Here is a 14,399-nt window from a genome sequence, read left to right as displayed (position 1 = left end):
TCTTAGTACCTGGGAAACTCCCTGGGCCGCCCGACATGCGATGATCCAAGCTTCTCCACCTTCAGCGGCCATCGGCAGGATCAGGCTAAACAGGGAGCTGAGGAATAGTGCAGAGCTGATCATTTTCTTGATGGAGTATTTTTCAGACAAGTATCCAACAGGAATTTGGATGATGAGTATGCCATAGAAGATGGAACTGAAGATGATGCCCTGGGTTTTAGGACTCCAGTTGTACACGGGGTTCTGGGGGGAAAAGAGAGAGAGAGAGAGAGAGAGTCGCATGGAGCCACTCTGCATCCTGGTGAGTTACTGTGATAGTCAGGGATGCGGGGACACTGGTCTGCAGGCTTCCTTGGGGTCAAGGAGCTCCCCTCTGCTTCATTTTCCATCATGGGACCTTTGCTGCTCCTTTATAACATCATTTCCTGTGGGTACTGACATTTCACACTGGTATCTTCAAGGCTAATGGCGAGTCCTTGCACCGTCTCTACCCCCAGTACGGTGTAGACGTTTAATACTTATTCCTGGAACATTGCTACTCTGCGTGTCAGGTCTTCTGTGGCATACTACACTTGCCGCCATCATTAATTGTCTGTTGCCTTCTGTCTTCCTCCGACTCCTCCGTTAAGTTACCCTCATTCCCCAGACAGATATTTCCCCACATACGTACTACTCCCAGAGACAGAAACCATGATCGATCAAATCGTGAAGAGAAGGTGTCGGGCTGAACCGTGAAAATCATCGGATGAGACAGTGAAGGAAGAGGGCCAATTCTCTTTTGGTGCTTGGTTCTCTCCTTTTCTAAAATGTTCTGTCTCGTGTTTCCAAAATCCTCCCCTGAGATCTGTCAACTCACTTGTATTCCACGCTCTACTGCCTGAGCACAGCCTCCTGTCACCGGGCCACCTCTGCTCTGAGCTCCTGTGTCTACTGTTGTCCATAAATATAATTGCCTCCCTAGTTTTTAGCTGCATTTTGTAATTTCAGCTTACAACTTAGATCTGCTCTGTGGAAACAATTTTCTGGTGAGTTTTCATCTTTTGGATGTGTTTGGAAAATACATGCTGTATTTTCTCTCTCTCTCTCTCTCTCTCTCTCTCTCTCTCCCTCCCTCCCTCCCTCCCTCTCTCTCTCTCTCTCTCTTCCATCTAGTTCCTTTGTATGGCCGCGAAGAGAATTCCTTTTGTGTGACTCCGATGTGAAGGAGATCAGTTTCCCTGGATCTTCTAAAGAGGCTCTTTCTTTACGTGTGTGGCCCCTGCGAATACCCATTTTTCTAGAATATGGGGTTCTCAATATTTAAACCAAAGCAATGGAATACTACAAATGTTTCAGGATATTGTTCAAGGAAAAATTGGATAAAAAGATTTTAACAGATTTCTGAGGGACAAACGATGCAATAAACTGCATACTTAATCTTTGACATAAAATGTACAACTTGACACATGTAATTACGTGCATGCTCACAAAACCGTCACTACAGTCAAGGAAATGTACGTGTTCCTCACCTCCAAAAGTTTCCTTACTTCTTTTTGTAATTCCTCTTTCCTGCTGTTCTCCCACCACTGATCTTCTCTGCCTGTCACTACGTCATCGTTTTTATTTTCTGGAGGTTTTCTATAAATTTGCCGTACTTATTTTGAGTTTCATCCATTTATTTTTAGCATTCATTTATGATTAGTGCTAAGCAGTACCCTGTTTTAGGACTGTACGATAGCGTGTGCATTCATTCATCTGTTGAACCTTTTTATTGTTTCCAGTTTGGGGCTATTACAAATATAGCGACTGTGAGCATTTACGTACAAGTCTCTGTACGGACATGTGTGTTCATTTCTCTTCAGTAAATACCTGGCATGGAATGGGGGGAATCATACGGTAGGTCACTGAAGTGATTATACCATTTTACATCCTCCCCAGCAATGTTAGAAGCTTCGGTGTGTAGTCATAAACCTTTATGGATTTAATTTGCTTGTCCCTAATGACTGATGATGTGGGACATCTTTTTGTGACTATTTGCCATCCTTCCCTGTATCTTCCTTGGCGAAAAGACTGTTTACATTTTTCCCATTTTCTTATTGGGCTTTTGTTTCATTTTTATCGAGTTTTGATAGAATTCCTTTATTAGACAGGATTTACAAACATTTATCCCTGTCTCAGGTCTCTTTATTCTCTCAACAGCTCTTTGGAATGGAATGGAATGGAGTCCAATTTTATGTATTTTCTTTTGTGGATCAGGAAAAAAATCAGGAGTTTATATCTGTGTGAGTTGGTTTCTGAACTCTCTATTTTATTTCATTGACTCTTTTTTGTGAGCTATACCACACTGTTTTGATTAGTATAACTTTATGACAAGTCTTAAAACCAAGTAAGTGGTATTAGCCCTACAAATACTGACTTTTCAACAAACATCCAAAGACAATTCACAAATGGTGGTAGAACAATTGTATATCTGTATGTAAAAAAAGAATCTTCAACCCAACATACATAAAAATTAAGTCTAAATGAATCATATATTTAAATGTAAAGCCTGAAATTATACAACTTCTAGAAGAAAACATAGCAAGAAGAGTGTTTTTTTGCCTCGGGCTACGCAAAGATTTCTTAGGTATAAAAACGAAAGCATTACCCACAAAAGAAATTTTAATAGAAGTTCTTTCTGCAGAAGGAAATGAAATCGCTCAGGAACATGCATCTGTATTAAAAAAGGAAGTGCATCAGAAAAGAATAAATGAAGGGATAAAATGTTTTATTTTGGAGGTGCCTGCGTGGCTCAGTCAGTTGAGGGTCCCGACTCCTCATTTTGGCTCAGGTCATGATCCCAGGGTTGTGGGATTGAGTCCCGCCCCACATCGGGCTCTGTGCTGAGTGTGGAGCCTGCTTAGAATTCTCTCTCTCTCCCTCTGCCTCTCTCTCTCTCTCTCTCTCTCTCTAAAAGTAAATAAATAAAAAGAATATTTCACTTTGAATTATTCTAAAAGATAACTATTTGTTTAAAGCAGTAATGTAATCATGTATTTATAATGTGGATACTGAAATGAATAACAGCACTTTCCCAAGAGTCGGGAGAGCAAAATTAGGAATAATGTGTTATAAAGTACCTGCAGTGCACATGAAGCAGTTTGGTATTATTTGACGGTGGATTTAAATTTTTTTTAACATTTATTTATTATTGAGAGACAGAGAGAGACAGAGCATGAGCGGGGGGCAGGGGGCAGAGAGAGGGGGGAGACACAGAATCCAAAGCAGGCTCCAGGCTCTGAGCTGTCAGCACAGAGCCCGACGCGGGGCTCGAACTCCCAGACTGTGAGATCATGACCTGAGCTAAAGTCAGACACTTAACCGATGGAGCCACCCAGACACCCCGATTTGATGGTGGATTTAGATGATTAAAAAATGTATATTGTAAATGCTGGGGCAACTACTAAATCAGGTGTCTTTTGGGGGTTGCCTGGGTGGCTCAGTTGGTTAAGCATCTGACTCTTCATTTTGACTCAGGTCATGACCTCACACACAGTTCAAGAGTTCGAGCCCCACGTCAGGCTCTCACTGACATTCTAGAGCCTGCTTGGGATTCTCTCTCTTCCTCTCTCTCTGGCCCTCCCCTGCTCGCTCCCGCTCAAAATAAATAAATAAAAAATGAAATAAAACAGGTGTTTTTTAAAGTCTAAATGATACATGAAAAGAAGAAATAAAATTGAATCACTTAAATAATTAAACCCAGAGAAGGCAAAAAAGAGAATTCAAAAAAAGGAAACAGAGAACAGATGTAACAAATAGAAAACAGTTACCAGTTTTATATTTGTCTCTTTCTCCTTTCAGTTCTAACAGTTTTCACCTTCTGTATTTTGCTGCTCTGTTGTTAGGGACATGCATGTTCAGGATTATTGTATCTTTTTGGAGACTTGACTCCTTTATCGTTAGGTAATACCCCTTTGTCTCTGATAATCTTCCTTGCTATAAATTCTGCTTTGTCTGAAATTAATATGGCTACTTGAGTTTTCTTCTGATTAGTGTTTTCGTGGCTGCATCACATCTTTCTTTATCCCTTTACTTTTAATCTATCTGAGTCTTTGTATTTAAGAAGAGTTTCTTGTAGATTCCATGTCTAATGACCTTTATTTCTTATCCATATCTGATCATTTCTGTCTTTTAACTGGTACATATGGACCATTCATATTTAAAATGATTATTGATATGGTTGGATTAAAACCTACTTTTTTTTTTTTTTTTTTTAACATTTCTTGTATGGCCGGCCTGTTGGCAATAAATTACCTCAGTTTTTATTTGCCTGAAATAGTCTTCATTCTTTCACTTTGGGGGTAATTTCATTGGATATAGAATTCCATTTTGGCAGATTCTTTTTCTTTCAACACTGCAAAGATTTTTTCCCCTTCTCTTCTTGTTTGAATGGTTTCTGATAAGAAGTCTTCTAAATTCGTCTCCTTGTTCTTCTGTCGGTAAGATACTTTTCTTTCTGGCTTCATTCAGGATGTTCTCTGTGTTCTGGTTTTCTGCAATTTAAATATGTCCAGTCGGTTTTTCTTGTTGTTAATTATTTCCCTTTTTGGTATTTATCCTGATTGGTGTTCTCTGAGCTTCTTGGACTTGTGATTTGGTGCCTGCCAGTAATTTTGGAAAGTTCTCCGCCATGAGTTTGTCAAGTATTACTTCTTGGGATTCTTTCTCTCTAACCCCTCTCCCACCCAGGTGTGCTCTCTCCCTCTCTCTCAAAATTAATAAATAATATCATATATTGAAAAAAATAATAAATAATAAAAACATTAAAAAAAACAAATGTTACTTTTGTCACTCTCTCTTTTCTTTTCTTTCTTTCTTTCTTTCTTTCTTTCTTTCTTTCTTTCTTTCTTTTTGTTTTGCTTGGCCAAACATCTCAATTCTAGACACCCTAATGTTTGGTTTTTATCCTTCTTCACAGGGAAGGATTCACACAACAAAGCCCTTCACAAATATCGAGGAATGCTGTAATCATGGGACATGTTTCGTTAGGTTATTATTAGCAAGGTGGTTGAAGCCTTAGACTTCTTCTTCTGATTATTAGTGTCCCATCAATTATGATAACATGCAATCTCTACGCCACCTAATTAGAAAGACAGGATTTGCAATTTAGGACTACAGCCAGTATTTTTCATATACCTTCGTGACATCCAGGCTCTCCTCTGTGGAGGTGTTGGGCACACCGTGTGGGTCCGAGCTGTTCACCATGACCACCATTGTGAGGCTCAGACACATGCGCTGTGACATTATGATACTGTTACAGACGTACAAGAGGAGAGACAATCCGTAGCGGAAGGAGCAAACACTTGGAACTAAGAAGTAAAACAGAAAGTGTCCATTGTTAACACAGCCGAGGTAAAAACATACAGTAACTTTAGGAAGGGCACTCGGAAACTTGGAGCCATTCTAATATTATTTATTATATATTTTATATTTTATATATAATATATACTTACATATTATATACATACTGTATATAGGTAATCTCGCAATTCGTGGGTTCGAGCCTCACCTTGGGCTCTGTGCTGACAGCTCAGAGCCTGGAGCCTGCTCGCGATGCTGTGTCCCCCTCTCTCTCTGCCCCTTCCCCCCTCATGCTCTGCCTCTCGGCCTCTCAAAAATGAATAAACATTTAAAAAATTTTGTTTAAAAAGAAAGGAATTAGACTTTAAAGGTCGATACTGTATCCAGCCAGCTAGCCAAAAGTCACTGTCGTTTCTAAAAATACATCTGCTGTTTGGGGTAGGTTTTCTACGTGGGGAATACACAAATAGTGATGATTTCGTTGGTTCTTTGGCGATCCTCGTGTCTTTAATTTCCTGTTCTCCTTGGATCAGAACCGCCGGTGAATTGTTGGCCGCACTTAGCATCCCTGGTTTTCATACCATGGTTCCTGATTTACACGGAGTAGCTCTGATGTTTGCACATTTCAGACAACGCTTGTCGAAGGCTTTGTTGTGGATGTGCTTTCCTAAGTGTGTTTTCTCTTGCTGTGTAAAAAAAAGTCTGCAAACCGAATGGCCTAAAACGACACCCATTTGTTAAGACAGTTCTGCAGTTGAGAAGTTTTAGCATAGAGTTAGCATAGTACACTTAAGTTTTCTGCTCGTGATCTCAAAGGCTAAAATCAAGGGATCAGCCAGGCTAAGTTCTCAGCTGAAGGTTCTAAGCAAGGATCTATTTCCATTCTCGCTCAGGTTATGGTAAGGATTCAGTTGTCTGTGGATACAGTACTGATGTGGCCGTCTCCCTGCTGGCTGTCGGCTGGGAGATGCTTACAGTTCCAAGCGGCTGTTCCTGTGACTTGTCACGTGGCTTCCTGCAGCTCTGAAACCAGCCCGAAAGAATCTGGCTTAACGTTGAACCCTCTCACACTTGGACTCTCCCTAGCTGCTTGGTCTCTGACCTCTAGACCCAAGTCGAAGGGCTGGGTAATTTCCTGGATGATTTCCCTATTTTAAGATCAGCTCATTTGGGACCATGTTTAAATCTGCTAAATCCCTCCAGGCGGCACCTAGCTTAGCGTTTGCTTAAATAACTTGCGGGAGGTGCACACACACCGGGGGCCAGAATCTTAGGGGTAGTCTTAGACGGCTAGCCACCACGGTCCACCCTCTGGTCCTTAAAAGTTCATGTTCATCCCCCACGCAAAACACATTCACCCCCTTCCACGGTTCCTTAAAAGTCTCAGCTTATCATACAATATCAGCCCACGTCCATTGCCTCCTCCAGATCTCAAAGTCACAGATCTCATCGAAATGATCTTAAACCCATGTGAAGGAGGTTCCTAGAAATAACCCCCGCTAGGGCACGGTATTTCTGTATATGTGGACTTACAAAGGGGGAGACAAGGTACGTGTCCCCAGGACTCCGGCCACACATGCTGCGGCACACTGGACACTTGCTATGGCTCTCCCAGTTCCAGAAGGGGGAGAGAGGGTAAAAGGGCATTGCTGATTCTGAAGTGTTTTGAAGTTCGGCTAAACAAATGTTGGATTTGCTGCTAAGTGGAAAAAAAAAAAGGCGGTAATGCCTGGAAAATTCGTTTTCTGCACGGCTCTCCCTTTGTAAACAGATAAAAATAGTAGGCGAAATATATTTAAAATAAAGTATGTCCTTAAAAGCATGGATGATCTGCCAGGAAAAATGAAATATTCAGGCCGAGGGTTCCGTGAAGACGGACTCCTCAAGGCATAAACTGATCTTTGAAGGCAGATTTTTTTTCCCTGAAAGCATTTGATCTCAGTGTCTTTTGTTTGTTTTTGTTTCTGTTTTGCTTCCCAGGGCTTGGGGACAACAGGAGTCAAATACCAATCCCCAGGCAATGGGAGGGGTCTGGTAAGAGACCTTCTTCTCAGATCCCCAGATGCCAAACATCTCCTGGCTTGGTGAAGGGTGAACACACCGACACACAGCCTTGCCAGGGGCACTGCTGAAACTTTCACCCTGTGCAGACAGGCCCTGGAGCTCAGCAGAGGGAAGAAAACCATTCAGTCATCAGCCAGTCCTTCCAATGGCTTGTGGCCTAATACTGACTGTCCGGGGGCCATCAGAAAAATGTCTCCAGCCACACATGGATGCACGCACCCTGAGAATGGCTTGCTCCAAAGCTTTCTAAGCCTCATCTTTAAAATCAAAAGGAAAGGGGCGCCTGGGTGGCTCAGTCTCAGGTTAAGCGTCCGAGTTCGGCTCAGGTCATGATCTCACGGTTCCTAAGTTCAAGCCCCGCATCAGGCTCAGTGCTGACAGCTCGGAGCCTGGAGCCTACAACTCCTGGAGGGAGTCTGTGTCTCCCTCTCCCTCTGTCTCTCTCTCTGCTCCTCCCCTAATCGCATTCTGTCTGTCTGTCTCTCTCTTTCTCTCAAAAATAAACATTAAAAAACATTTTTAAATTAAATCAAAAGGAAAACGAATGGACCTGGAAAACTAATAGGAACACTCGGGGGGAAAAAAAATCCCTGGAGGAGAGAAAAAAGCTTCCAGAGAGCCAGGGGAAGCAGGCCTCATGTGCAGAGGAGGGTTCGTGTCACGGTCGTTGGGGGGCCTATTTCAGTTTATTCTCTTACTCCAGGAAGAACGTGAGTTACTTCTAAGTAAGTCTTGAGTTAGAAAGTAAACCACAAGGGAAATTGTAAAGTGCTCAGGCCTGGCAACAGTAAAATACTGCAGGTGCAACTCCTGGGCAGTTAGAGCAAAAGGTGCACCCCGAGGATATTTACCAGAAAAGAAGAGAAAATTCAAGGACTTGGGACATTAACAAAGGAACACACCGCAAGAGCCTGACAGGAAGGAAACGTTAAGCAGAAGGGCAGAATCGATGATAGATGCATGTGAGCTTATATGGTTTATGTGCTTTTGTGTTTATGCGTTTTATACACTCCTATGTAAATTTGAGTATCGATTAAGTGGACAATAGAAAAATGACCAAAATCACAAAAAAGCAAAAACAATACAAGAAGAAATGTGAGATGTAACAGACCCCTCATCTTTACATAAATTATTCATTGCCCCGCCCCCTTCCGGGATTCTGTTCCCTATGACACTCACCCAATTCTAAGACCATAGTGCTACTTTCTTCTCGTCCTTTCCCTGCCTGACTCAGAATAAACAGTTTTCAGTAGATATCCACGCATCCAAGGATGCGGTGACTCAGGACCATTCATCCTGTCTTCGTTTCCATCCATGTCTTTCTCCTTGAGACAGGGCAAAAGTAGTTGACCTCTTTCTGGTACTCTCCACCACGTGATTAAGTGGACGAGTGTGTAAGAATTGAAATAAAGAATACGAATTGTTTTTATTTAGGGTTTTTCTTTTTTTTTTTAAGTTTTTCATTTATTTTGAAAGAGAGAGACAGAAGCAGAGAGAATGGGAGAGAGAATCCCCAGGGGGACCCTGCACCGTGAGTGCTCAGAGCCTGACAAGGGGCTCAAACTCACGAACCCGTGAGATCATGACCCAAGCCGAAATGAAGAATCAGATGCTTAATCGACTGAGCCACCCAGGTGGCCCTAGGGTCTTCCTAATGGAAAACTATAGCAGGACGAAGGTTTTCACCTCTTTTCCCGGACATTCCTAAGGCCCTTTATGTGTTTTCATGGAAAAACGTGCTCACCCAGAATCTGTGATGTCATGTAAGAAGGAGAAAGCGTAACCAGTGAGACAGAATAATTCCTACCTTTTCTAGGAGAGAACTGGTTATCCATCTGCACGAATGGGATTCCGGTTTCTTTTCTTGCTGCCGGGTTTGGTCTCCACTGCAAGAGCAAAACACTTTGGTGTCAGCATAACAGGGAAGAACTGACTAAACACCACCCAGCACTACCTTCGGATTGAAAACATGCATCACAGGGAAACGCTGCATACACCCGCGCCCACTTAACTCAATCATGCGTTTCCTCTGACGGTGCACTTGGACGCTTTGTGGGTTGATTAAAAATATATAACCCCCCTGAAAACTATTTTTAAAAAGAATAAAAACCCTGCTAACCCATGATTCTATGTCCCGTGAAAATATCTCTCAAAAGTGAACCAACCGAGCAAAAACTGAGGGAATTCGCTGATGGTAGACCTGCCCTGCAAGGAATGTTAAAAGACGTTTTATGATTGCATTTGTAGAGCAAAAAAATAAAGAGGGTTTTCAGGCAGGGAGAGATTGCTAAAGGTCAGAAACTCGAATGTACCAAAAAAGAACGTCAGAAAAGGAGTAAGTAAAGGTAAAATAAATTATTTTTTCTTCTAGCTTAATGGAGCTGGAGGAGAACTCTCTGTGGGTTAACTTCGCCTTCTCATGGGCAGGCGGATCATTCCGCACAGGACTTTGCCCTTGGACAGACCGGCCGCTGCTGCTCTGTCTGCCCTTAACCGTCCGCAGACGCTGGTCCTGGGCTCGTCTACAACTTTGACGTTCGGCCCCATCCCCTTAGATGACCGGATGCTTGAAAGACAAATTCCTGAGGTTGGATTTGCCAAGTATTTTTGAGTAAACAGCTGGTCCACCAGCATTATCATTTGCCGAACTGTCTGCTCGGCTGCTGTTTATTTCAAAATACACACACGCACAGACACACCCACATGCCACACGCATCCTGTACAAACACACACGTGCTCTGTGCCCACTTACGAACGCATCTCAACCCACACATACAAACTCCAGCACAGACATCGCAAACATACTTCTGCATACTTTCCACCATACGCACCACAGACACCCCCACACCACTCACACAACGCCACGCAATGCACAACACGTGGCTTCTCTTTCCTTGTCTGTCCACACAACTGCTCTCCTCCCCTTAATCCCTAGAAATAGGTTCTTTTTACTTTCCCTTAGGAAAAATCTGTGGAAATAGATCTTGCCCCCAAATTTCCCCACCTTGCTAAACTGATAGGATCTTTAACGGAGAAGCTCCCCCCACCCCTCAGCCATCACTCTGCGGAACTGTTCATTGCATTTAGTGAGTAGCAATATAAGAGTGAGACTGACCTGATTCAGGACAGAAAAGCAATTCCTTCTTCCCTTGGATGACTTTGAACTTTTGAAAAGTACTGAATTTCTGGATTTACCGATTTTAGCCGCACTAATCCTTCACCAAATCCTCATGACGACCTCGTTATGTCAAAGTTAAAAGCTTACTCTTTAACTTTCACCTTTCCTCGAGTCTTCAGGGGAGGAGTATGACTGTTAGAATCTTCCAGTGGACTAGAAACGTCCTGGAAATCCACCATCAAATTCATGACCGTAGTAGACAGCATCGCTAGTCTCTTGCCAGGAGGGAGAGAACCAGCCTGGCAGTCAGTGCTCCTAGGACAGATGTTTTCTATTGAGGATGGATCTGGGTTCACAGTACCATTCCTACAGGAATGCTGTGGTTTTTTATGCCCCATAAATGCCCCGTTAGCTTTTTGCCAGCCTGCCTTCCTTTTTCCCTTTTTTTTCCCTTCTCTCTGTCTTGCTTCCCTTCCCTTCCCTTCCCTCCCTTCCCCTCCCCTCTCTTCCCCTCCCCTCCCCTTCCCTCCCTTTTGCAAAGGCCACATCTGTCTGACATTCAAGCTACTCAGAGAGAGATGCATTTTATTAAAGTATATCCTGCAAAGGGAGTGATTTCCCCATGGCTTCTGCAATGAGCAAATTCTCCTGGTTCCACCACCTCTCCGTAGGTATACCCGAGAGTGCTTTTACCTTGGAGTTCTGTGAAGGCAACCTACTGATCAGATAGGAACATCTGAGCCCTTAAATTGGGGATTTTGGACGATAGTTTCTTACATACATAAGATTTTTTTTTTTAAAGATGTGTGAGTATGCTTATAAAGTGCCTAATACATGTTTGGCACTTAGCAGACACTCTACAAATTGAATCAGTTATTTTCTCTCTAAAGAAATGCTGAAGACTTTTTTTTTATGATGATTTATCTTTGAGAGAGAGAGACAGAGCTTGAGCAGGGAAGGGGCAGAGAGAGGGAGACACAAAATCCGAAGTAGACTTCAGGCTCTGAGCTGTCAGCACAGAATTTGACACAGGGCTTAAACCATGAACCGTGAGATCACGACCTGAGCCGAAGTTGGACGCTTGACCAACTGAGCCACCCCGGCACCCCAGGAAGTGACGAAAACTTTAACTTGCTTGCCCAGGAGACTTTGATGTCTTATACATTCCGCTGGATTTTTTTCCTTGTGAGAATTCCAGATTCTGGTTTGTACGGTTTGAGGGCAAGGCTGGTGGTTTCTGGCATTTTCTGACCATTTAGTGGTTAAAAGCCCCAGATGACCAGTTGTTCAATGTCCATGTTTTAAGTAAACAATGTTCCCACTTAGTATCAACGTCTCTGGTTCCAGTTACTGATTACCCGAAGGGAACTATCCTTCCGGAACTATCCTTCCGTGTGTTGGCTCCAAAGCTTTCTGTTGCTCTGTGATATGCTTTCAAATCACTTCTGGGTTCTACATTTGGATTCTGTGCTTTTCGTATTAAGTTTTTAGATGTAACATTATATTGGAATTTTCCAACGTGCAAGAAAAGTAGAACAGTCTAATATAACCACGTGCCCATTAATCAGTAATTATCAACGTTTGGCCACTGGAGATACATATAGAGATATCTCCAGTGTTTGTTTTCTGTAGTATTTTAATATTTATTTGTTTTTGAGACAGAAACAGACAGAGCACGAACGGGGGAGGGGCAGAGAGAGAGGGAGACACAGAATCTGAAGCGGGCTCCAGGCTGTGAGCCGTCGGCACAGAGCCCGACGCGGGGCTCGGACCCACGGACCGCGAGATCATGACCTGAGCCGAAGTCGGACGCTCAACCGAACAAGCCACCCAGGCGCCCTTGTTTTCTGGAGTATTTTAAAGTAAACCTCAGATATTATATTATTTCTCCCATAAAAAATACAGCATGGATATATAACTCATTAGTGCTTTAAAAAAAAAAAAAACATAACTAGCATGCTATCAGCACTTTTAAAAAACAGTAATCCCTTAGTATCACCAGAGAGCTAGTCATTATGAAAATGTTTCCAGTTGCTTCAGAGTTGTCCTTTTACACTTGATTTATTTAAATGAAGCTCCAAACAAGATCTGCCTGTGGCACTCAAGTGTTATGACTCTCACCTCTCCTTAATTTTGTGACCGTTCCTTCCTTCACTTTATATTTGCTGTTACTTAAAAATAACAACAGTCGTCGTAACAAAACAAGGCCATTTGCAGAGTGACTTTCATAACTGATTTGGCTAATTCCTTCCTTTTAGTGTTGTTTGATAAATTTCTTTATCCCTTATAGCCCCCAGACTGCTCGTATATGGAGAGGCTTCCTTAGATCCAGGACAAGAAGAACTCATGGGGTGCCGGAGACTTCCACGGTGGCGGCCTGTCTCACTTTGATTGACATAAGATTGCTCACTGGGTTCAGATCTTCTCAGCTTGATTGGAAGTTCTCAGCCTATGGCCTTTGCCATTTGTTGGTAAATGCTGAATCACTAAACGATGCGTTATTTTATTTCTATCATGCCTTCTTTAGGTAGGAGCTGGAATTTTCTACAAAATAAGAAATTTGCCTAATCTAATATTTGGCTACCCTGAAATACAGATTCCATAGGAAAGTCAGGATACTTTATAAAGTTGTAGAATAATAATTTAGTGCCTTAGCAAAGCTGACCAAGGAAAATTATGACCTCCTGGGTTTTCTTGGATGTGTTTCAATCTGCTGAGTCCCTATTTTTTGACGCTTAAATTGTCTCTTCTTTGGCCAGTAGGAAGCTATTCAAGCCGGTCTCTATTGTCCTTAAGACCTGACCTCGTTGTCTGGGATAGTGTCCTTGTTTTCTAACACACACACACACACACACACACACACACACACACGCACATTCCAAGCTTCTCTAGCGTATTTCCTGTTCTCAGACCTGGGCTTTCTCATGGAATGCAGGTTCCTTTCAGTAGGAAAAAGCATCCAGAGACCACACTCTAAGCATTGAGTATTCATTGCTCCTAGGTCCCATGGCTTCTAGGCCTTTTCAGTGGAAGAACTTCAAAAGGTGTTGTTTTTTTCAGTTACAAACTCTGTGTGTTATTTCCAATTCAAATGAAATGTTTGAGGGATTTTTTAGAACCTCTGATTTGACGCTCTTGACTTTTTCTCTTACGTTGAACATCTTGATTCCTAATAAATACAATTACTTTTTTGTTTTATTGTAATGTACCTGTATACTTGTTCAGTGCCTACCCTGAAGGCTCAACAAAGGCATGGCACAGCCTCAGAACCTCTGGGGCTTCAATACAATAGTCCTGTCCCTTTAGTACTCATGGTGACAACATGAAGAGCTTGTCATTAGCACGGGACATCCTTATTAGAAGGACATATTTTGGCAGAGACAGACATGTGCGGAGGGAAGAAGATACGAAGATGCAGGGAGAAGGCCATCTTCAAGCTGAGGAATTCTGGAGGCTACCAGGAGAGAGAGTCACGGGACCGGTTGTCCCTCAACGCACGGACGGAATGGACTTCACTGACATATTCAGACTTCTCTATCTGTGAGACAAGAAATGGCTTTTCAGCCACCCAGTTGGTGGCACTTCATAATGGCGGCCCCAGGAAACGAATCCACATGCCCACTTGATTATGTCATTATCACCAGTAACGTGTCCCAAAGTCAATTCGTTATCTTCCCTCTAAAAAGGATTCCTCTTCTTGCAGTCTCCGGCCAGGTGTTCGGACCCTGTCTGTGCAGTCTCTCAGGTTAGAGACCCTGACTCCTTAGTGTCTCTCTTCTCCACCCCAGCTCTTCCCTCCCTGGTTCAGTCCTCATCACTGCTATGTGGACCACACTGCAGACAGTCATTTAATAGACTTCCTGGTTCTGGAATTGGGCCAGAGTGTTCTATCCAGAGA

General features: G+C 42.8%; 1 protein-coding gene and 1 long non-coding RNA gene across 6 annotated transcripts in view; one reads left to right on the top strand and one right to left on the bottom strand.

The window, feature by feature from the left end:
- SLC17A1 (solute carrier family 17 member 1) overlaps positions 1 to 10,586 on the bottom strand; it is a 35,452-nt gene extending 24,866 nt beyond the window's left edge. For 2 of the 5 annotated variants that reach the window (XM_030314677.1, XM_032593103.1), the window contains exons 1-4: positions 10,499 to 10,586; positions 9,191 to 9,269; positions 5,155 to 5,327; positions 10 to 243 (exon numbers count right to left, since the gene is read on the bottom strand). In XM_030314677.1, the coding sequence (XP_030170537.1) occupies positions 10 to 243; positions 5,155 to 5,327; positions 9,191 to 9,218 (435 nt within the window). In that variant the 5' untranslated portion in view covers positions 9,219 to 9,269; positions 10,499 to 10,586. Of the gene's footprint in view, positions 1 to 9; positions 244 to 5,154; positions 5,328 to 9,190; positions 9,388 to 9,548; positions 9,671 to 10,498 lie in introns of those variants that run through there. The other 3 variants (XM_032593100.1, XM_032593099.1, XM_032593102.1) reach the window with 2 other exon arrangements.
- The window catches only part of LOC115513499, a 50,885-nt gene that overhangs the window by 28,435 nt on the left and 8,051 nt on the right, over positions 1 to 14,399 (top strand). The gene's annotated exons all lie outside the window — the stretch shown is intronic.

The sequence above is a fragment of the Lynx canadensis genome, chromosome B2 (genome assembly GCF_007474595.2).
Source record: "Lynx canadensis isolate LIC74 chromosome B2, mLynCan4.pri.v2, whole genome shotgun sequence".
NCBI lineage: Eukaryota > Metazoa > Chordata > Mammalia > Carnivora > Felidae > Lynx > Lynx canadensis.
Note: the sequence above shows the minus strand (reverse complement) of the source record. Positions and strands in the feature narration are given on the sequence as shown.